This window comes from Bos javanicus, chromosome 11, assembly GCF_032452875.1.
Source record: "Bos javanicus breed banteng chromosome 11, ARS-OSU_banteng_1.0, whole genome shotgun sequence".
Taxonomy (NCBI): domain Eukaryota; kingdom Metazoa; phylum Chordata; class Mammalia; order Artiodactyla; family Bovidae; genus Bos; species Bos javanicus.
This window is the reverse complement of record NC_083878.1, coordinates 86,228,251-86,253,527: the sequence shown is the minus strand read 5'-3', so window position 1 is coordinate 86,253,527 and position 25,277 is coordinate 86,228,251. Positions and strand designations below refer to the sequence as shown.

The window sequence follows — 25,277 nt, the reverse complement described above, 5'->3', positions numbered from 1 at the left end:
CAGTCTGTTGTTCCATGTCCAGTTCTAACTGTTGCTTCCTGACCTGTATACAGGCTTCTCAGGAGGCAGGTCAGGTAGTCTAGTATTCCCTTAAATAGCCTTAATTTATACAAAATTTTGAACTTTATCTATTTCACATACTTTAATTGGTTTTTCAATTTTGCTTTGAAAATAAAGAATATTAGTATTTAAATACATCAAATTGCAAACTGAAAATATTTGTTTAATAATTTAAAAGTTTGTGGACTGTAATGATATTAAATATAAATCTCTCATCAAAAGTAGAGTTATGTGATCACATATGAAGTTTACACATACTTACATCTATTTAAGAAATTATCTATATTTTTGTTTTTCCTCAAAGCAGGAAAATCCAAATCAAGGACCAAAGAATTTAAGCCATCCTGTTTAACAAAAAATAAACAGAGGGAAAAAAAGTTATTACAATTTTCAAGCATTCAAGACAAAAAGCCTTTAAATTTTACTGTGCTACTCTCACTATTAAATAAATGTCAATCCACTTTGATATGAAATTGCCCAGTCCAATAGCTTTAAATAGTTTCCTAACTTCTGCCAGAGAATATTAGGGTTGATCCTATCATATTTTCCACTGTACTTTTAGCCAATAGAAAAAGGTCATTTTAAAATGTGCATCCACTATTATTTCTTGTGAGTCAGATGTTTTTTCTCTCTTCGAATGTCCAGTAAAGTTTTACAAAGCTTTTGACTTTAAGAAATACACCTAGAATAAGTTTTAGTTCCCATTCATTCAACAAGCATTGTATGCCTAGTACATGGAAAGAACAGAAAATCTAAAAATAAGTGAGACACTAACTATCCTTACCCTCAGGAAAGTGAGGTTCAAAACTAAATTTCCCTTAAAAACATGAAAACAGGATGAGGCATGGTCAGGTTTCTATTTTTTTTCTTTAAGTTTTCTGTATTTTCTAGACTTTTCACAATAATGAATTAAATTTATAAGCAAAATAGGAAAAAGTACATATATGTAACTTGGTGGGAGTGAAAAAAACTAATAAGAAACAAACCAAGTCTCAAATTACTCAATGGAGGGGATATGCTTATGAAGGAAACAGTATTTATAAAACACTAGTGCATATATTGCTTCATCCCCGAGTAACTCTGAGGAAGGCAGAAAAAGACATATTCTCATTTAAAAAGGAAACAAAGTTTAGAAAGATTAAGCCACTTTGGCATTCCCAAGGTCTTGCTATTAGAAAATGATGTAGCAAAATACTTCCTAAGTTTTAGAAGTTCAATATACTTAACTCATCTCCCTTTTCTCAACCACCAGTGGAAGCTTGGAAAGGTAAAGAAGGAAACTAAAGGATTTCAGGAAACGAAACAGTATAGAGAGATTTTAAGGATCTGAGTAGAAAGAAAATGTGGGGACAATCACATGCAAAACTTAGAAAGGAAACTTGAATTTTTACTTTACTAATTCTAGAAAAACTGCACATATTATATTTACAAGTAATATTTCATATTTTCAATTTCTGTTAAGAAACATGTCAACACTTTGTGAAAATATTCTATAGAGAATGGTGTAGAGGTGTTAACAGTAAGCTATAAATATTTTTAATCACAATGAACATTATCTACACCCCACTAATATCATTAATGCACATACACTGAAACGATAGTGATTCTCTTCAACTGAAAGAAAAAAATACATTAAAAATTAATATACAACTTCCAATCAAGTTGGGACTGTTACATTCACATTTTGACACCCTTCCTCCATCCTCAACCCACAAATTCCCTCTCAAGGATAGCTGAACTACTTTTCATACTAGCATTTTAGCATATGAGGCTATTTATAAGTACCAAAATATCAATATATCTTTGTTGGTATAATTTTGATATTTTAGTAAGTTTAAAATGCAAAATGTGAATCACATATTTTTAGATATATCCAGATTTATACTCTGTGTTAACATTTCAAATCAAAAAGGGTACATTCATTTGAAAGGTCCTCTACTGTAGGACCTCCATTAATCTCCACAAAGGAGAAAACATTTAAATTGACAGGCAGAAGCTTCTATTAACAAGAATATTCTCCTCTAGTTCAGACTTTCCCAAGAAACAACATTTGTACACTTCATACCGTCTCCATGTACATATAATGAAGACAAAAGAAAACTTTCTTTGAAACAAAATTACAGCTTGAATCAGTAAAAGGACTGAATCCTTGCTTACCTTACAGCCTCCCCAAAAGTCATCATAGAGAGATGGAGTTCCATAAAGAATAAATAAATAGGAAAAAAAAAAAAAACTAGATATAGTTTATAAATATTTCCCCATAATATCTTCCACTAGTGTAGAGTCAGAGCTTTTTCAGCAGTTGGAACACTTGAGCAGTGGCTCAACTCAATGGTAATACTATTTTGTTTTTGTAAACCATTTTTTAAAGATCAAATACTATTTCATTTGCACATTAAGGTTTTTTTTTTTTGGTAGCATTTATTTTTGAATAATACTAATAGGTTAATTTGCTAATAATTTACATCAGAAGATAATGCAGGGGTAAATATATTTACATTTATACTTCTATTTATAAATTTCTACGCTTGAAACTTATTCAATTTAGTACTATTTTTAAGAAAACAAATACTGAATTATTAAAAGATACCAGTATTTTCAGTATACGAAATTGATATCAAGTTGCTGGATTAGCTCCAGACTTGATTAAAACCCTATGTCTATGACCATCCTCATTAAGCAGTTTCATAGAAACCTTAGGAGGTAATTTTTTTTTTATTTCAACACTGATTCTTAGAAAGTGATACTAAAACTGAGATACAGAAACTTTAAAAAATAAAACATATTAAGGAAAAGCCTACAACCAAAACTTCAAAGCAATGAAGAAAATTAACACTATTTGTCTCTTTCCCTACTTTCAAATGCACAGAAATGACAGGAGAGATTTAAAAGTTGTAGCCCCACTGAAAGGGGAAAAAAAAACACCATCACCACAAAATATTCAAGAATGAGAAAGAAAAATACCAAGCAGTGAGTAGAAGCTAAAGTTGCAAAGATCTACTGGATTTCAGTGCAGAGAGCAGTAAGACCAAAGACTGAGAACTAAAAGAACCTAACGGACAAAATGTTTCCCCAAGATTGATTACCGGGAAAACAGTAACTGGAGCGAAAAACCCCAGCTCCAACTCCTAAAAGACATTAAAAAAAAAAAAATCTTACTGCCTAACTTTTATATGAAACTGCATAAGGAGGAAGATCAGACACAGCTTTCAAATAAATCTTAAACTAAGCCCTCAGAGCTTGCCCACTTACCAGATCTCCCATATTTCTAATATCTCTGGCTAAAAATATGGGAATCAGCTCCAGTACTGACTTAAATTGTCTGCATGCAGAAAGTTAGCAACAAAGGAAGGCAAGGGAGAAAAGTGATTTATCCTATTATCTTTCTGAATAAAAAGGTACAAGTCAACATTCAATCTTTCTTATTACAGTGAGAGACTTTATTTTCCTGGGCTCCAAAATCACTGTGGACAGTGACTGCTGCCATGAAATTAAAAGATGCTTGCTCCTTAGAAGGAAGGCTATGACAAACCTAGATAGCATAATTAAAAAGCAGAGACATCACTTGACTGACAAAGGTCTGTATAGTCCAAGCTGTGGTTTTTCCAGTAGTCATGTACAGATATGAGAGCTGGACCGTAAAGAAGTAAAGACCGTAAAGACCGTAAAGAGCGCCCCAAAACTGATGCTTCCAAACTATGGTGCTGGAGAAGACTCGAGGGTCCCCTGGACAGCAAGGAGATCAATCCTAAAGGAAATCAACCCTGAATATTCATTGGAAGGACTGATGAGGAAGCTGAAGCTCCAATACTTTGTCCACCTGATGCCAAGAGCTGACTCACTGGTAAAGACACTATTGCTGGGAAAGATTGAGGGCAGGAGAAAGAGGCAACAGAGGATGAGACGGTTGGATGGCATCACCGATTCAATGGGCATGAGTTTGAGCAAACTCCAGGAGATAATGAAGGACAGGGTTAGTCTGGTGTGCTGCTGTCCATGGAGTCATAGAGTCACACATGACTGAGTGACTGGACAACAGCCAAGTAGGAATAAGAATCTCTTGTCAATCAATTTAGACACACTCATATTACTGGTTTAAAAAGAAAATGAAAATTACTTAAAAATACTGAACATAAAATCATCCTTAGCTGGAACTCACAAATAGCCATAATTTCTCCTACACTCAGTGGGGGGCTTGCTTCCCTCATAGCTCAGTTGGTAAAGAATCTGCCTGCAATGCAGGAGACCGGAGTTCGATTCCTGGGTCAGGAAGATTCCCCTGGAGAAGGAAATGGAAACCCACTCCAGTATTCTTGCCTGGAGAATCCTATAGACAGAGGAGCCTGGCAGGCCACAGTCCATGAGACTACAAGAGTCGGACATGACTTAGTGACTAACCCACACCACCACACTCAATGGGAGAAGTTAACGAAACAAACACGTATCTGAACTTTATCCTGAAAACCATTTTCTATGGCCAATACCTCTATCTACTTCTACCTGAGACCCAGAATCTATATGCAAGGACCCACCAAATATCCAATAGACCTCAGAAATTGCCCAAGTTGAGTAAAGGTACTCAATGGGAATAAGATGATCCACTGAAGTGCAAGAAGAAAATATTACAATTTTGCATATTTAACCTTAAAATGTTTTTGTTTAACAAGGGGGTTTTCAGCAACATCTCACTCTTGTTAGCTTTCATTGAATTGTGACATACTACAGCTTACATGTACCCAGATTTTTTTTTTTTTAATTTACTAGTAGAAAGGTTACCAAGCAGATTAAAAAGCATTCCACTTTGGAGTGCAGACATATGCCAAAGTCAATTTGTACAATTTAATTATATACAATTTATTGTATATCAATTATACCTCAATACAACTTTTTAAAGTGACTATAATGGATATAATTACAGATTTAAGATAATACCAAAATGCAATTTGTACAAACTGGGGGGAAAAAAAAGGCAGTTTAATAACTCACCTACTTCTTATATAAGCTCTTACTGCCCAAATTATGAGGCTAAAAACAATGCAAGCTAATCATATCACCACCCACAAAGTTAAAAATTATCTAAAGGCTATTTGAAATATGGTGCTACATCCATAATCATTATAAATATGTACTGCTATCATCTGAATTTCTGTAACATAAATTATCCTATATGCAAGTGGAAAACAAGGAAATAATTCAAATATTAAGTAAAATATGTGATTTTTTCCAGGTTGGTAACGTTTTTAAATGATAGGCAAGCTTTCTCAAATTAAAACCGAAAGCCTTAGCAATATAGGATGACATTAAGAAAAAAGCCAAAAATCATGTAGAAATGCCTTGCTGCTGCTACTGCTAAGTCATTTCAATCATGTCCGACACTGTGCAACCCCATAGACGGCAGCCCACCAGGCTCCGCCATCCCTGGGATTCTCCAGGCAAGAACACTGGAGTGGGCTGCCATTTCCTCCTCTAATGCATGAAAGTGAAAAGTGAAAGTGAAGTCGCTCAGTCGTTTCCGACTCTTAGCAACCCCATGGACTGCAGCCTACCAGGCTCTTCCATCCTTGGGATTTTCCAGGCAAAAGTACTGGAGTGGGGTGCCACTGCCTTCTCCGAGAAATGCCTTACTGAAGTACAAATAAACAGCAGCTTCAAAAACTCTTACACTCATGACATTAAGCTATCTAGTAAGTTTGCAAGTGCAGATGAAAAAGCTGAGAAGACATAAATCTCAAAGAAAAAAGCTTAAGCCTCAGGGTTTAAGGTTGCAGATACTCAAATATCTGTGACTGTTAATTATTGCTATTTGAAATATTTTTGTTAGCATTTTAATTAAAATGTGTACAGGTTCTACACAGTCTGTTCCTACTCTATTATTCTCATAAGCCCAGTTAGTTATGGTACATGGTTTCTGCAGGACACAAGCTTTTCAAGAATTCATATTTCATGTTAATGACAAAACAAAGCCAAAGCCACCCCAATTTAAAACCTAAACAACAGGACTATGAAAAAAAATCTCTATAATTATTTGCATAATATTTACCTGTGTTCTACCCAGCCCTTAACCAATTTTCATTAAATTTAATGATAAATGTTTGAAAGTCTCCTGTATTTTAGTTTTAATTGGTTTTTTATTAACTTTTTTACTAAAATAAAAAATAACTTTTTGTTCGTTTCTTTCACATCAAAAAAAAAATTTTTTTTTAATTCAGACACCACTGGGAAACCCTGGAATTTTTTAATGGCTGAAGTGTATGAAAATATGGTAAAAAAAAATAAAAAAACCCCTAAAATCTATTTTCTTGAGAGCAAGTGAGAAAAGAAGAAAAACTTTCTCTCTAGAAGAAATTCTTGCTATGGAAAGGAGTGTTTTTGAAAAGAATATGTCTGGAAATGGTTCCATCCATATGTGAATTTTACAAATAATAAGATGCTTGGTCTATTAAAATTGTTTTTTTCAACTTTCACATCCATGTTTTTAAAACTTGCAAACATAATTTTCTGACCCAGTTAAAGATGTTCAGCCATGTGTTTAAATATAAAAATAAATTATTTCCGATTTGTTTTCAACAACTAGCCTCCTATCAGAGAAAACAGAAATTTACTAACCAAATTCCAACAATCAATGAGTAGTGTAACTGGTAGGCAAAACCGGAAAATGAGTATTGTGACTTAATAACTGCAGCCACTAATGCGTCGTGCTTCTTCTATTTGTATCCATATATCTTTGTGAAATTTAAAATATCCTGTCAATAGTCCTTAAAAACCCAGTAGCAAAATAAATTGAACTTCAAACCCAATCATCAATTCACTGTACCAACATGAAGCCAAAATTTTTAATGCAATTAAATACTTTTAACTTAGAAAACTTTTTGCAGTGTCATAAAATTATCTCACAAATATGCTTATATATTTAGCTTTTACTTTTGAACTCGTTTTATGTGTATTTTATTATGTACATAGTCTCTTAAAACATGTACACAAATTATAAAAAAAGAATACCTGAAAATATTTCAAAACTATTCTACTGAAGGAATACAAGATTAAAATTTAGAGAAGACAAATTCCTTAAACATCAGGATTTTTTTATTATTCTTAAAGTAAACATTTTAACATATCCAAAACAATTCATATTTTCTCACTCAAAAGTTGTCTACTCTGTTTCTAATAAGCAGTCCCTTTTATGTTAGTCTGATTCAGAAATTCTTTTCGTGCTCCCTCACATGAGGTCATTCCCTCTGTATGGCTGATACTACGCTTTAAGGTCTCACAGGTGCGCCCTTCTCCGTTCCATTGCCCACTGTGTTTTGCTCAGATTCTGATTTATTACCTACTAATTAGTTTTCTTGCCTTTAATCACCCACTGCTCCTGCCCCTCTCCAATCTACTATGGAGCAGTCAATCTTTCTGAAATTTAAATCTGTATGTACCTTTCACACCCTCCTTAAAATTATTCGACAGCTTACAAATGCTTAGAAAAAAAGTCTAAACCTTTAATTAGCATAGAAAATTCTTTGTCACCTGGGCCCACTAACCTTCTCCAATCTTATTTCCCATTATTCTACTACTTTTCATTCTTATTTGCTCTAGATTTGTACTGTCCAATATAGAAGTCACTGGCTATGCATGGCTATTGAGCACTTGAAATGTGATAGCCTAAATTGAGATATGCTGTAAATATAAAATACAAACTGGATTTCAAAGACTTAGTACCAAAAAGAGAATGCAAAGTATCTTCATTAATAATTTTTAATATTGATTACATGCTAAAATTATATTTGGGTTATACTGGAATAAATATATTATTAACATTAATTTAATCTTTCCATTTTTAAAATATGGCTACCAGTAAAATTTGGGCTTCCCTTAAGCTCAGTTGGGAAAGAATCTGCCTGCAATGCAGGAGACCCAGGTTCTATTCCTGGGTTGGGAAGATCCCCTGGAGAAGGAAATGGCAACCCACTCCAGTATTCTTGCCTGGAGAATCTCATGGACAGAGCAGCCTGACAGGCTATAGTCCATGGGGTCGCAAGAATCAGACATAACTTAGTGACTAAACCACCACCAGTAAAACTTAAATTTTATATTTGGTTCACATTATCTCTATTTGATAACATCACCTAGACCAACAAAATTTTCACACTGATCTTTCTACCCTCATAGGTTTGCTTATATCAGTCTTTCACCATAGAACATTCAAAACTTACTAATAACTTGTCAACCATGTACCATGACTGAGTGCTAAGCATAAGAAAATGTTTTGCATGATCATCTCTATTTGCCAAATCTTATCTCTGCTTCAAGACCAGTTCAAATGGTACTTATTTCCATGAAACCTTCTTCCTTGATATGCCAGGATAAAAATTTTCCATCTTCTGAACTTTGACACATCACATGTTCTTCAATGAACACATGACTTTTTACTTAAAATATTTCTCTATACACTGCTTATCACATCTATTAGCTGTAAATTCTTTAAGTACAGAATGTGTCAAATTCATTTGATTCCTCTAATGTTTCTACCATAAAATTTTACATAGATAGAATATGTTCTCAAACATTAAGTCAGATATCAAACAAGAGGACTAGTGATACATAATATACAAAATACCTAATATTACATAAGTTACACTTACTAAAGCAAGAAAGCAGGTATGTATGTTAGTATTATTTATATAATTTACACAACTCAATTACTGAATGCATATAGATATGCAATTCAATTATTGAACTTCTTTTTATGACCAATTTCTTTTACCTTCCTACTCTAGTTGAAACCTTATTTGTTCCCTTGATGACACTACCTACCATAACAACCTTCCCAAATAGTAGAAGCCTGCAGGTAAGATAAGTGTCCTCTTTGCTCCGAGCAGTCGATCTTAGATCACTCTTCCTCTTTCTGCAAACTCTGAGCTTTGAACCACATCATCAGCCACCCACCACCCTTCTTGTGAGCATCCCTGCCCACTATCACTAACCCTCAGTCTCTAAGGATTTTAGCTCCTTGCTGACTGTCAGACTTTCTAACACTCTCTAATCCTGTCAAAATTCTTGGTGATGTCATTATACTACTAGATATCCTAACACCTATTGATTCCTGTGGTCTCCTTAACCTGATTATCATCAGTAACTGCAACATCTCATAATTTCAATTTTAAACATCCTACTCATGACTGAAGCAACTTAGCAGCAGCAGCACTTATTTGACTACCAGCTTTTTCTAATACTTCAACAATCTTTTGACTCAAGAGGGACCTTCAATCCAGATCCTATCATTTTCCACTGTCTCTCATCCTCCCCACCCTTATCCCATCACTCTCACTTAGAACCTCCAAGGACTTCCATCTCATTGAGAGGAAAGCACAGATTCCCTGCTATAAGCTATGAGGCTCTTTATAATCATACTTCACCCACTTAATTGGTTAACTCTCAAGCCTCACCTCCTATTACTTCCATTCTTATTCATTCTACTCCAGCCACACTGGCCTTCTGAAGGTTTTTAAAATTACAACAGGGGCCCCACACAAGGAAGAAGTGGAAACAGAGTAGGGAGGCAGTTCAGTAGCTTCCAGGGGCTTCACAAGAAGGTACACCTGAGCAACATCACAGTTCTGTGGAGGTGGTGAGCTGGCTACATACAAAAGAAAGAGCAAATTAATAACTATATAGTAATAGGAACCAGCTTGTAATTTTGGGAGAAGAGGTGCAAATATGGGATGGGGGAAGAGTTAGAATGAAAACATGGTGTTTAGAGAACTGGAGACATCAGTGTAAATTCATGATTTTCAATATATAAAGACATATGAAAATATATATGTTGATGCTTGACCTGCCCACTGCAAAGGTCTGAGTGCAGTAGCCATGAGCAATCTCAAAAGCCATGAGCCCACCTACCACCCAGAGTCCTGAAACACTCTTCTCCACTAAAAAAAAAAAATTAGGGCTCCTCAGAGGAATAGCTGATCCCAGGACTAGAGCAGGAACATTTTTAGATGAGCCTATAGAACCTTGTGCCAAAAGTAAGAAGACGCACAGGTGATAAAACTGCATAGATCTATACCTATGCATTGTATTGATGCAAATATCCTGATTTTGTTAATGTACTACAGTTATCCAAGATATAAACATTTGAGGAAATTAGGTGAAGGGTACACAGGACCATTCTGTACTATTTTTGCAACTTCCTGTGAATTTCTAATTACTTCAAGATAAAACTTTTTTTAAAAGTTAAGGGAATTCTCTGGCAATCCAACAGGTAGAACTCCATGCTTCCACTGCAGAGAGCTTGGGCTCTCTGGTAGGGAAACTAAGATCCCAAATGCCATACAGCATGGCCAAAAAAAAAAGTGTAAATAGATATTAATTAATAGATATATCACTGTATAAGTTCAGATATTAATTAATTCTCTTCCTTACAGTAAAATGCCAACTAATAAAAGGAGGAGGAATACGTAGAAGACAGTTATGCTAACTACTATACTACCACCATCTCTAGTAGTCTCTAGAAGGACTACTTGAATCAGAGTATCACCCTTTGGCAACCATCATGGCAAAAATTATTTTAGGTGAAAAACATGAGTGATGCTAAAACTAGTAGACTAAAGTGGGAATGAAACATGATTTTATGTGGTTTCAAAGTATCTCCCCGCAAAATACTTATTAATTACACGGACTACAAACTTGATACACATCATCATTAATCTAGTGGTCAAAGTTAACACTACCTAATGGGATAAACTACCTGTATGCCACGAAAAAGGATTCATCAAGAAAACAACATCACTTCTGTGAAACTGCAGCCAAAATACGTATCCTGGGTCAAGTCATCAGGAAACATTAGACAACCCAAATTGAAGGAAAGTTTACAAAATGAGTAGCTTATAATCTTCAGTATGTGAACAGAATGAAAAGCAAGAGAGACTGAGGAACTGTTCCAAACTGAGGAGACTAGAGAGACATGAGAGCTGGATCCAATACACAGGCCTGGATTAGATCCTCTGTCTCTCAAGAACATTATCTGAGGAATTAACAAAACTTGAATGAGGTCTCTAAGCAAAGCGTATACAGTTTTGTTTTGGTTTTTAAACTTTGCAGTAGTTTGATATTGTTTCCAAATAAAAGCTGATTTTAAATCACATCAAGGCATGTTCCTGACTCCTGTCTTTGGATCTGCTATTTCCTTATGTCTGGAATGCTCACATCCACGTTTGCCTATGCCCAGCTCTCCTACTTCCATCAGGTCTTAAAAGGCACCGCTGAAATTATCAACACCCTATATATTGATATCTTCCTCCTTGTTTTACCTTTTTCCCCTTAACATAAATCAGTATCTTACATACAATTATCTTACACATAAACTGATAGCAGGGACTTGTTATCTATTTTGTTCACTGTTACATTCCAGGCCTAAACCAGGGCTTGACATGTAGTATTAACAGTTGCAAATAAATATTTAGTCAATGACGGAATGTACACAAAGTCCTTGAAACACAAAAGACTTAATAAGATACAATTACAAAATAAGTTCACTTTCACAATCTTAGCAAAGGAATACTGGAACAGGCAAAAAGAACTCCACTGTTAATTTTGATAGTTCTGGGATATCCTTTCAAAAAGTATGTCTACAGCATAAATGAATGAAATAATGTCCCTGCTCTAAGGAGCTTAGTGAACAAACCTATTTCCATCAGAAAGCAAAGCTGTAATACTGCAGTGAGCTAATACAGCAAGAAATTATCTGCTAATAGCATGCATAATGTACAGTATAAACAATCCAAATGCTGACAAATAAGAATTAACTATCAGACGACTGGAAAATACAGCTACATAGAGAAATCAAGTTTTCTCTTGGGAGAAAGAGAGACAGTGAACTCATATTCAAAGAAAGTCAATGGTGGGAAGTAAGAGACATATATAAGAAAAGGTCTCTGATATTTTATTATCACATTTCCCTGAAAACTTATCAAGACTATAATTAAGCTAACCACAATGATCTCAATTAGTTTACAGTATTATAAAACATACTAAATCATTTGTATTTAAGAAAAAAATACAATCCAAAAATCTACAAAATGATTTTATGGTTTCTATATACAAAGTAGTCAAATCAGTAACATCTCATTTTATAAATGCTTTTATCTCCTATGCCACTTCCTTTCTTGAATAATTGTCAAAAAAATGACAGACAATATTATCTTAAACATATCTGAATCTAAGCCAATACTTCTAAAAATGAAACACATACAGAACTGTATGCACATATAAAACAACATGTGCACGTAACATAAATATGAATTCATAAATACGGTTTGATAATCATTAACTGAGCTATACACATGACCCTCATTCACCTTATAAACAGTGGATGAAATCCAAACATATAAATCCAATTCTAATTTCCAACAGAAACAGTATTACAAATTAGGGTTCTCTACCCAGAAACCTATTTCAATCCTTCTCCTTACCAACTGCCAAAAAACAATAATAATAAAATGTAAACACAAAAAAAGTAGCTTAACATTCCTAAGTATGAAAACAATCATTTAATATTAAAGCTGTGTCAATATTTTTTGAAGTATTTTATGAATGGCCAGAACTAAATAAAATAAAAGTCAAACTAAGATGGCTTAAGGATATTTTCCTGTAACAAGTATTGGTATGTTTTACTTCTTCTAACTTTGTCTGTGTGTGTGTGTGTGTGTGTGTGTGTGTGCTTGCATGCTCAGTCATGTCTATTATGGTAATCTGATCACAAAATCTGGGGAGTTTTAAGGGATGTAGCATTACTACATTTGTGCTATCTTGTGTTTTCACTGACTGCAACCTTCAGGAAATATTAAATATGAATTTGGCCATTACCATAAAGTCTTATTTATAATAAAAAAATTTTAAGGTTAAAGTTGGATTTGGAATCAAAAGTCAAGCACATTTTAATAAAGAGTCCTGTACTTACTGTACTCAGTCATATGGTTCAGACTTGGTAACTGCCAACATTACTGTAGTATATGCAACACTGAGAGAGTTCTGAGCTCACGCAAGTCACTGATTCCTAGATAAATTCTCAATTCAAAAGGCACATAACCAGCTTTGTATAAAGGTCATCATACTGCCAGCATGATTACTGTAAAATATTCCATTTTGTATTCTTAACAATACAAAACAATGTTTTGTATCTTAACACATTCAACCTTCCAACTTACTATAAATCCATGCTTTATGGCCAAATTGGGTATAAGTTCTACTGAAGCAAGAATTATAGGTTGTATATAACAGAGAGAATGATCACATGTTCTACTGACAATTATTTTAAGTTACACTACTCACTGGAAAAGACCCTGATGCTGGGAAAGATTGAGGGCAGGAGGAGGGCACAACAGAGGATAAGATGGTTAGATGGCGTTACCAACTCAATGCACATAAGCTTGAGCAAACTCCGGGAGACAGTGGAGGACAGGAAAGCCTGGCATGCTGCAGTTCATGGGGTCGCAAACAGTCAGATATGACTTAGTGACTGAACAACAACAAAATTACTTAAGTTTTCTACAATCTTGATCCACATAATTGATACACACTAAATCTCATCTACTCTTGTTTTTGGCATAAACACAGAAAGGAGGATTCTACCTCTATGAGGAGATCTATCTGTTGGAAGAGTCCAAATACACTCAGGACAATAAATATATTTTGTCCCATATCTGAAACTGTATCTTAGAGTTAACCAACAATAAATTTAGATCCCTATCTGTAATAACTTACTCCTTTCTCAACTGGCTCTGAAGAATAACTGTAACATATCAAACCCCTAAAATTTCAATATATGGTACACTGAAGGGAGACTCTTTAAAGAAACATGTAATTTGTAGACAATGTAACAGGGATATTTCTACCTCCACCAACTACAGACTTAACATTTTAAGCCAGTTCTACCATTGAGACTAACAATGCAGAGAAGAGGAGGCCACAAGGAGGGGTGAGCCTCAATTTGAGTTACAAAGCTGTAACTCTAAAGTTAAAAAGCTGAAGAGAGCTTCCAGCACTCTCATGGGACTAGAAGCATAGAAATTAAACTTTTAAACTCACAAAGAATAAAAAGCCCAACCTAGAAATAAATAAGGAAATAAATATCCTAGAAATAAATAAGGAAAAAAAAAAAGCAGAAATAAAGCAACCCTCAAAAGACTGAAAATCTTTCTCAGTTCAATCACTAAATAGATTAAAGTGATCTGCCTCAGTCCTAACTGACCAACAGGAAAAACCAAAATCCCCTCTGAAGAAAGATAACACTACCTAATTACCTAAGCAGATGTTTATACACAATGTCCAGCAGTCAGTCAAGCATTAGGAGTTATACAAGAAGATAAAACTATCATAAAACTGAGAAAAAATATTTTTTAAAATCAGATCCACAAAAATCCAGAAACTTAACCACCTTCAAAATCATCATAGGAATAAAGTTCTATCTGTGAACTAGGCAACGCTATATAATGACTTCTGAAAATGTCCTCAAAATATAGTGAGAAAACTTTCATCAAAATGTAGGAAGGCTTATATGTAGAGGCGAATGATCTGACTTTTCTAAACAACCTCTGCTAAAAATCCAAATGAATTATTTGGATTTTTAGCAGAGGATTTGGATTTTAGATATATGTCATTATTAAATGACATATATCTAAAATAATAATAAGAATCACACAAGTACTTTGTTCAGGTGACAATCTGATTATCAGCATTTCAGATGCTCAACAGAGGTTCTACTTCTTTGCTGTCCAATACGTATCCCCTAGCCACATGTGACCACTGAGCACTTGAAATAGGGCTAATGCAACTGAGGAAATGAACTTATTTTAATTAATTTAATTAACTTAGTCACATGTGGCTAGTGGCTACTCTATTGGGCAGAGGCATATTTGGACACAATTCTAAGGCAGAGCTCTTAAAAATACAATTACTTTCATCTGTTAGCACTCAAACTCGAAAAGCTGGAAAAGTAGATAAGTACTTTATTACAAAAGAAGAGAGAAGGAAAAAAAGAAAAAAAAAAAAAAAAAACAACTTATGCATATCCAATATCAGAGGTTGCTGAAAGCAGAGGGAATGAAATATACACAACATTTGCATATGTAATATTATCAATCTTAAACAATTTTCCTTATTAAATGTATATCCACACTTCATCAACTACTAAAGAGAAAAATTATGCCAGATTCATAAAATAATAAAAGCAGCATTAAGAACTTCTACAGAATGGTGAACATGTGACCAGCTGGGAATGGCAAATTCTTCCATACTTTTTAATTTCCTGTACTCCAAAAAAGGAAAGACTCAACAAACGAAAAGGTTATACAAACAAGCACTTATTCTCAATAGTTCTGGCATCTGTCTCTTCCACCAATGAATTTCTTTTTCAGGTATACAATCAACCTTTATTTCACTTAAGAGATAACAAGTAAACCAAGCTCTAGAATACTCAGGCTTTAAAAATATGTTTCATAATAGATACCAAAAGTTAAATGTAAGAAGTAAATGTTGTACATGATCATGTATTTTAAGTAATTCTTGGCACTCTTACACTCCTAGGATATGATGTTTGTCCCATGACTGCTTTCATTTCATCACTGAACAGACTAGGCTAAAACAAGACAATGAAAACCAAAAATGCATAAAAATTTCTCAAGCTAAGAGATTAAGAATAAACTAGAAGAGTCAATCTAACTAATTTAAGGCTGCTGCGGCTTAGTCGCTTCAGTTGTGCCCAACTCTGTGTGACCCCATGAATTACAGCCTGCCAGGCTCCTCTGTCCATGGAATTCTGTAGGTAAGAGTACTGGAGTGGGTTGCCATGCCCTCCTCCAGGGGATCTTCCCAACCTAGGGATCGAACGCTGGTCTCTCGCATTACAGGCGGATTCTTATGGCTGAGCCATAAGGGAAGCCCAATTTAAGGCTGCTGCTGCTGCTAAGTTGCTTCAGTCGTGGCCGACTCTGTGCCACCCCATAGACGGCAGCCCACCAGGCTCCCCCGTCCCTGGGATTCTCCAGGCAACAACACTGGAGTGGGTTGCCATTTCCTTCTCCAATGCATGAAAGTGAAAAGTGAAAGTGAAGTCGCTCAGTCACGTCCGACTCTCAGCGACCCCATGGACTGCAGCCCACCAGGCTCCCCCGTCCGTGGGATTTTTCAGGCAAGAGTACTGGAGTGGGGTGCCATTGCCTTCTCCGCAATGTTCTTTATCAGTTAAAGATTTAGTTTTAGGCAATTTAAGGCTAACCCTGCCTAAAACTAAATCTTTAATTGATAAAGAACACTAGAATAGTCAAACAATTTAGGCAACGGCTAGGTTGAGATCTTCAGAATAATCATCATCTATGATACAAGCCTTAAGGTTAAATTTACCACTACTGTCTCAGTGGTAAAGAATCCACCCGCAATGTAGGAGATGTGAGTTTGATCCTTGGGTCAGGAAGATCCCCTGGAGAAGGAAATGGCAACTCACTCCAGTATTCTTGCCTGGGAAATCCCACGGACAGAGGAGCCTGGCGGGCTAGAGTCCACGGTTTTGCAAAGAATAGAAACAACAATAAGGATTTAAGATAGTTTTCATCTTTACAGATTCAGCAGAGTTTCATTTCCAATTCTTCATTAATAAACAAACAACAGTGATACCCCCAAAGTTAAGAGATTAATTTACCAGCCAGAAGTTGCCTCAAAAACAAAGATTTAAAACAAAGGTGCTAGAAAAAGCATAGCTCACTGAAAAAAAGTGTGATTTTGAAGCCAGACAGACTTGAAATGAAATATGAACTCTAAAACTACTACCAACTTATATAACTTCTCTAAACCTCAACAGCATAGATAAACAGGTAATGAACACTGCAGTAATGTTGTGAAAAAGACATGAAGGAAATGAAAGAAACGATGTCTGTAAAACATAAGACACACACATAAAAGGAACTCTAACAAGGCGTAACTATTAATTTTTAAAAAACCAATCAAACTGCTCTTCCCTACACATTTCTAAGCAATTCAGAAGCAAGGAAATTTATTTCCTTGGCAATATTAAGGAAATGATGGGAAGTTTTAAGTATCTTATTAGTTCGAATTGGTCTCAGCTGCAAGTGATAGAAAACTCCCCTTAGTGCCATCCTTTCTGCCTCAAAGCAGTTACGGGTCAACGATTATCAGGGACCCAGGTTTCTCTGCTTTGTTACCATCACCCTCAATACACGGCTTCCACATCACGATGGGGGATAGCAAGCACCAACATGAGCCATTAAAAACAAATGACAAGAAAAGGATACATAAGCAGCTCCCTGTAAGGATTCTTCCTTAATACAACTCACAAATCCCTTATGCTCACATTCTGTAAGCCTCAACTTATGCAGCCAATCACACACTACAACCAAAACTGCTAAATATATATATTTTTTGAGATACATATTTTTAGGATGTATACATGTTAAAATATACATATGTGTATGTAGATATGTGTACACGTATATAGTCTTTATTCCATTCAGTTCAAACCAAGTAAATCTCAGGGGTTTTTCCCAATACAGAAGCAGAATATAATAGATATTTGGGCCAATAAGAGTCTCTGCCATAATTTATCTACTTTTTTAATATTCTTTACCACCACACCAAGTTCCTTCAATAGCACTCCCTCATGGTGCAGTTATAATTAATTGGATTAAATCTCATCTTAAATAATTAACATTTAAAGAAAAACAGCAACATTAAACTTCTGATGAGATAATGAGGAAAACAACAGAAACAGTTCTGCCATGTGTAAGCACTGTGATAACTCTTTACATAAACTATGACATATCATAAAATTTATATCATACAGGTCTTACCATAGTCTGATAATGGATTTTTATCTAACATTTAGCAGATTAAGTTAAAATATCTACAACCTTCACTTTTAGCCAAGATGGAGTAACAAGGACTGGATTTACCCACCTACCCTACCACTCACCTAAAGAACCAGGGAAAATAGTGAAATAACAATTTTCAAGACACTGGATAAAAATGAAGGACAGTGATCCCTGAGAGGGAAGAAATCAAGTGAGCTCTAAGATGGATGCAAAAGATGAGGAAAAAAGTGGAAACAGTGACAGGTATCATTTTCTTGGGCTCCAGAATCACTGTGGACGGTGACTGCATCCATGATATTAGAGACATGTGCTCCTCAGAAGAAAAGCTATGACAAACCTGGACAGCGTATTAAAAGTAGAGACATCACTTTGCTGACAATGTCCAGGATACAGTCAAAGCTATGATTTTTCCAGTAGTCATGTATGGATGTGAGAGGTGGACCGTGAGAGGTGGACCATAAAGAAGGCTGAGTGCCAAAGAATTGATGCTTTCAAACTGTGGTGCTGGAGAAGACTCTTGAGACTCCCCTGAACATCAAGGAGATCAACCCTGAATATTCACTGGAAGGACTGATGCGGAAGCTGAAGCTCCAATACTTCGGCCACCTGATACAAAGAGCCGATTCACTGGAAAAGACCCTGATGCTGGGAAAGATTGAGGGCAGGAAGAGAAGCGGTGACAAAAGATGAGATGGTTGGATGGTATCACCAACTCTATGGACACGAGTTTGAGACAGGGAAGCCTGGCATGCTACAGTTCATGGGATCGTAAAGAGTTGAACACAGCTTCACACACTGAACAATAACAATAAGAGTTATAGTTTACCACCTAAAGACAGTTACCGGTTGCCCAATTCTGGAGAAAGAACCAAAGCTGAGTTTAGCAGCCACCTTGGTTTGAGGAGATTAGAGCCAGGCACATGTAAAATATTAAAAAGACATAAATCAAAAATCCAGAGGTAAAAAATACCACGAGTGAGATGAAAAATACATTGAATAGGACTAACAGGAGATTTGAAATTACAGAATAAATGACAAGGGAACCTGAAGATACAGCAACAGAAATTAACCAAAATGAGATTCAGAAGGGAAAAGAGATTTAAAAAAAAAAAGAAAAGACTATCAATAAGTTGTGGCTCAACATGAAGTTACACTTACTATACATCAGAGAAGGAAAAAGAAGAGATGGGGGGAAAAACATGTGAAGAAATTCTTGAAAGGCTGGAAATTCTCTATATTTGATGAAAACCAAAAACTGTAATGGATCAAGACAAAAGCAAGAAACACAAAGAAAACTACAGGGACTTTCCTGGTGGTCTAGCGGTTAAGAATCTGTGTTTCCACTGAAGGAAGGGAGAGTTCAATCACTGGTCGAGCAGCTAAATCCCACATGCCCCTCACTGCAGCCAAAAAAACAACTACCGCTAGACATATCATAATGAGATTAATTGAAACTCTTTTATCTTTTCAGGAGGAACCCTAATACATTATGAACAGAAGAACAGTGCAAGTCAGAAGACAGCAGAGCAGCATTTCTAAGTTACCAAAACAAAAAGCTATCAACCTAGGATACGACACACAGCAAAAATTAAGATGTCACTTAATAAAAATTAAAATATAATTTATCAAACTTCATTTGGCAGTAAAAATGGTAAAGAGAAATTTATACCAGTAAATGAAAATTTTGGTCAAGAAAAGATCTAAATTCAGTAACTTCAGGTTCCTTAGGAAAACTAGAGAAAGAACAATTTAAGCTTACAAGCAGAAGAAAATAAAAAGCAGAGAAGACTCTCACATTCATCAGGATGGCTACTATCAAAAAACCACAAAACAATTAAATGTTGGCAGGATGTGGAGACACTGGAACCCTTTGTTCACTGTTGGTGGCAATGTAAAATGGTATGGCCACTATGGAAAACAGTATGAAGGTTTCTCAAAAAAAAATCAAAAATAGAATCATCATACTATATGATCCAGCAATTTTACTTCTGTGTTTTACTGAAAAGAACTGAAAGCAGGGTCTCCAAGAGGTATCTATACACCACTGTTCATTGTAGCATTATTCACCATAACTGAGAAGTATAAGCAACCCAAGTTTCCAACTATCAATACAAATGAATGGATAAACAAAATGCAGTGTATACACGCTGCTACTGCTGCTACTAAGTCGCTTCAGTCGTGTCCGACTCTGTGTAACCCCAGAGACGGCAGCCCACCAGGCTCCCCGGTCCTTGGGATTCTCCAGGCAAGAACACTGGAGTGGGTTGCCATTTCCTTCTCCAATCAATGACAGTGAAAAGTGAAAGGGAAGTCGCTCAGTCGTGTCTGACTCCCAGCGACCCCATGGACTACAGCCCACCAGGCTCCTCCATCCATGGGATTCTCCAGGCAAGAGTACTGGAGTGGGGTGGCAGTGTATACATAATGGAGTATTATTCAGCCTTGAAAAGGAAGGAAATTCTAACATATGCTAAAGTATGAACAAACCTTGAGAGTATAATGCTAAGTGCAATTCAGTTCAGTTCAGTCACTCAGTCGTGTCCGACTCTTTGTGACCCCATGAATCGCAGCACGCAAGGCCTCCCTGTCCATCACCAACTCCCGGAGTTCACTCAGACTCACGTCCATACAGTCAGTGATGCCATCCGGCCATCTCATCCTCTGTCATCCCCTTCTCCTCCTGCCCCCAATCCCTCCCAGCATCAGTCTTTTCCAATGAGTCAACTCTTCGCATGAGGTGGCCAAAGTACTGGAGTTTCAGCTTTAGCATCATTCCTTCCAAAGAAAGCCCAGGGCTGATCTCCTTCAAAATGGACTGGTTGGATCTCCTTGCAGTCCAAGGGACTCTTAAGAGTCTTCTCCAATACCACAGTTCAAAAGCATGAATTCTTCGGCACTCAGCCTTCTTCACAGTCCAATTAACCAGTCACAAAAAATACAATTCTACTTATATCAGGTACCCAGAATAGTCAAATTTATAGAGACAGAAAGTAGAAGGGTGGTTGCCAGAGGCTAAGGGGAAGACATAGGGAATTGTTTTTTAAAGACTATGGAGTTTCAGTTTTGCAAGATGAAAAAAGTTATGGATCTTGGTTGCAAATCAATGTGAATGTGCTTAACACTACTGAACTGTGTATTTAGAAATGGTCAAAATGCTAAGATTGTATGCTATCCATTTTTTTTTACCACAATAATAAATAAACAAACCTGGTATTCATTGAAGGCTGACATGTCTTTCACTATTTGCTTTTGATTCCTTCATTTAAACTTACAACTTTATACAGGAAGTAGTAGTATTATCTCCCATTTTACTGAGAGGAAACTAAGTTTAAAAGTAACTCATAAGGCAATACAGCAAAGACAAGAAATAGACCCAAATAGGACTCCAGAGCCTGACTCCCTAAATACTATATTATACTGCCTTTGTTAAATGCCTATCACATTTATGAAGGAAGTGTTTTCAAAAGAAACATTCATAATAAACATACAGGGGAGAGCTCCTGGCTAAAAGAGTTCATGTGCTTTGACAACAAAGCATGATACTTATAAATTTAAGATTATATACACAATGGAACACTTCCATGTTTATATTCCAAACAATATTAAATATTTCACTACACGTTGGCTGTTACGCAACAATGCCTCTAAAATACATATCATCAATATTTTTAGTTGTTTACATAAAAGGCCACTTGTTTTGGTGGTCCTATAAATTTTTACACACACATACACAAAGGTATGACTAGGTCTTTTTCTCTACACCCTCTCCAGCATTTATTCTTTGTAGACTTTTTGATGATAGCCATTCTGACCAGTGTGAGGTAATATCTCATTGTAGTTTGATTTGCATTTCTCTAATAATGAGAGATGTTGAGAATCTTTTCATGTGTTTGTCAGCCATCTGTATGTCTTCTTTGGAGAAATGTCTGTTTAGGTCTTTTTCCCACTTTTTGATTGGGTTGTTTGTTTTTCTGGTATTGACTTCTGTGAGCTGCTTGTACATTTTGGAAATTAATCCTTTGTCAGTCGTTTCATTTCCTATTATTTTCTCCCATTCTGAGGGTTGTCTTTTCACCCTGCTTATAGTTTCCTTTGCTGTGCAAAAGCTTTTAAGTTTAATCAGGTCCCACTTGTTTACTTATGCTTTTTATTTCCATTACTCTAGGAGGTGGGTCCTAGAGGATCTTGCTTTACGTCATCGAGTGTTCTGCCTATGTTTTAAGAGTTTTATAGTTTCTGGTCTTACATTTAGGTCTTTAATGCATTTTGAGTTTACCTTTGTGTATGGTGTTAGGAAGTGTTCCAATTTCATTCTTTTACATGTAGCTGTCCAGTTTCCCCAGCACCATTTATTGAAGAGGCTGTCTTTGCCCCATTGAATGTTCTTGCCTCCTCTGCCAAAAATAAGGTACCCATAGGAGCATGGGTTTATTTCTGGGCTTTCTACCTTGTTCCATTGGTCTATATTTGTTTTTGTGCCAGTACCATACTGTCTTGATGACTGCAGCTTTGTAGTATAATCTGAAGTCAGGAAGGTTGATTCTTCCAGCTCAATCCTTCTTTCTCAAGACTGTTTTGGCTGTTTGGGGTCTTTTCTGTTTCCATCAGATCAGATCAGTCGCTCAGTTGTGTCCGACTCTTTGTGATCCCATGAATTGCAGCACACCAGGCCTCCCTGTCCATCACCAACTCCTGGAGTTCACTCAGACTCACGTCCATACAGTCAGTGATGCCATCCAGCCATCTCATCCTCTGTCGTCCTCTTCTCCTCCTGCCCCCAATCCCTCCCAGCATCAGTCTTTTCCAATGAGTCAACTCTTCGCATGAGGTAGCCAAAGTACTGGAGTTTCAGCTTTAGCATCATTCCTTCCAAAGAAAGCCCAGGGCTGATCTCCTTCAGAATGGACTAGTTGGATCTCCATGCAGTCCAAGGGACTCTCAAGAGTCTTCTCCAATACCACAGTTCAAAAGCATCAATTTTTCGGCGCTCATATGAATTGTGAAATTTTTTGTTCTAGTTCTGTGAAAAATGCCATTGGTAATTTGATAGGGATTGCACTGAATTTGTAGGCTGCATTTGGTCATACAGTCATTTTCAGAGTATTGATTCTTTCTACCCAGGAACATGGAATATCTCTCCATCTGTTTATGTTGCGAAGACAACATTTTTAAAGAACATGTCATTTTGATGCTCCTGAAAAAATGAAACAGAATGCTAACAAATTAAAAAAGCACTTCAGAACAGTGCTTGGCACACAGGAAAAATATGTCTTGCTAATATTATTATTACTGTTATTACTGTTCATTATAATTAACATTATCATTATTATTGCTGACAATAATCTTAATGATACATGATTTTTAAAAGCCTCTATTCAATATGCTAAGTTTCAAGTTTTTATCATCAAGAACTCACTTATCTATTTTCTATAGTCTAAAGGAAATTTATGTCAGCATTTATATTATCACTTTCCATGAACAGTGTTTTATATATACTTCTCATGATAGAAATGCTCATAAGTAGTATGAGTTCACATTAGCAACCTCCACCAGGAAAACTTCTCTAAGGAAATTCTCTTTTGAGTTCTATAAACCAACTGTACATTATAATTAACACAACTAGGTCACTTTCTGAAAAATATCGCTGTAAATACAAACTTGTCCTCTCCATTTAGAATCAGAGTTCAAACCAAATTAATGCAGAAGTGTTTCCACATGCAGCATATCAGTAATATTTCCAGAGTCAGCATTTTTTCCTACACAAGTTCAGTTCAGTTGCTCAGTCGTGTCCGACTCTTTGCGACCCCATGAATCGCAGCACACCAGGCCTCCCTGTCCATCACCAACTCCCGGAGTTCACTCAGACTCACGTCCATCGAGTCAGTGATGCCATCCAGCCATCTCATCCTCTGTTGTCCTCTTCTCCTTCTGCCCCCAATCCCTCCCAGCATCAGAGTCTTTTCCAATGAGTCAACTCTTCACATGAGGTGGACAAAGTACTGGAGTTTCAGCTTTAGCATCATTCCTTCCAAAGAAAGCCCGGGGCTGATCTCCTTCAGAATGGACTGGTTGGATCTCCTTGCAGTCCAAAGGACTCCCAAGAGTCTTCTCCAACACCACAGTTCAAAAGCATCAATTCTTCGGCGCTCAGCCTTCTTCACAGTCCAACTCTCACGTCCATACATGACCACAGGAAAAACCATAGCCTTGACTAGATGGACCTTTGCTGGCAAAGTAATGTCTCTGCTTTTGAATATGCTATCTAGGTTGGTCATAACTTTCCTTCCTATGCAAAGGGATCTGCATATTTAAAAAAAAAACAAAAACCTGGAGACAGGAAGGAAGCCATTTCAAATGAAATGGTAGATCTAGGAGGAAGAGAAGTAAAATCTAGGAGGAAGAGAAGTAAGTGAAAAGAAGGCTGAAGAAGTCAGCAGAAATCAGATCATAAGAACTAATGAGCATTTTGAACTTTTCCCAAGTAATTAATTTGGGATAACATGATTAGACTTTCATCTTATAATATATAGTTGGCTGGAGAGTAGAAAAAGAAGGCTTTGAAACATGGGAGGAAAGAACACCAAGGGAGAAAATACCATAACAATCTAGAAAAACCATGACCACTTCCAATAAGAAAGTAGCAAGGATGAGAGAGACATGATTGCTTTGTAGGAGATAACACTGACAGGATCTGGTGACTGACTGGATGTCAGACTAAGGATGCAGTCACCCAAATTTCTGGCTTGATCGAAGCTAGGAGAGAGGAAACAGTCATTGATTCCTGATTAGGGAAAATGAAGATATGAGAGCAAGAGAGAAGAATACAGCTGCAGACATGTTGATCTTGAAGAGTCTATGGTATCCAAGTGGAGCTGCCTAGTAACTGAGTGGAAGTGTGAGCCTGAAGCCCAGAGACAAGTTTCATGTGGAAAAATGAAAGTCATCAACATACAAATGATAAAGAAAGTCCTAAAACTGATACAAGCTTAAAAAGAAAAGAATACATTAAAAGAGGGAAAGGGTTCTCATTGAGAGAGGGAGAAGAGACAGCAAAGGAGTTTGAGATGAAAGAGTTAAGAGATACTCTGAATAACTGTCACAGAAGCCAAGAAAAGACAGTATTCAAGAAATGTTAAGCACATTGGAAAAGACTCTAATGCTGGGAAAGACTGAAGGCAGGAGAAGGGGATGTGACAGAGGATGAGATGGTTGGATGGCATCACCAACTCGTTGGGCATGAGTTTGAGCAAGCTCCGAGAGTTGGTGATGGACAGGGAAGCCTGGCGTGCTGCAGTCCATAGGGTCACAAACAGTCGGAGAGACTGAGCAACTGAACTGAACTGAGGT

At 36.4% G+C, this 25,277-nt stretch overlaps 1 protein-coding gene across 3 annotated transcripts in view; it reads right to left on the bottom strand.

The window, feature by feature from the left end:
* The window catches only part of ROCK2 (Rho associated coiled-coil containing protein kinase 2), a 131,152-nt gene that overhangs the window by 86,522 nt on the left and 19,353 nt on the right, over window positions 1–25,277 (bottom strand). For all 3 annotated transcript variants that reach the window (XM_061433304.1, XM_061433305.1, XM_061433306.1), the window contains exon 2: window positions 323–404. In XM_061433304.1, coding sequence (XP_061289288.1) covers window positions 323–404 — 82 coding nt within the window. The remainder of the gene's footprint in view (window positions 1–322; window positions 405–25,277) is intronic.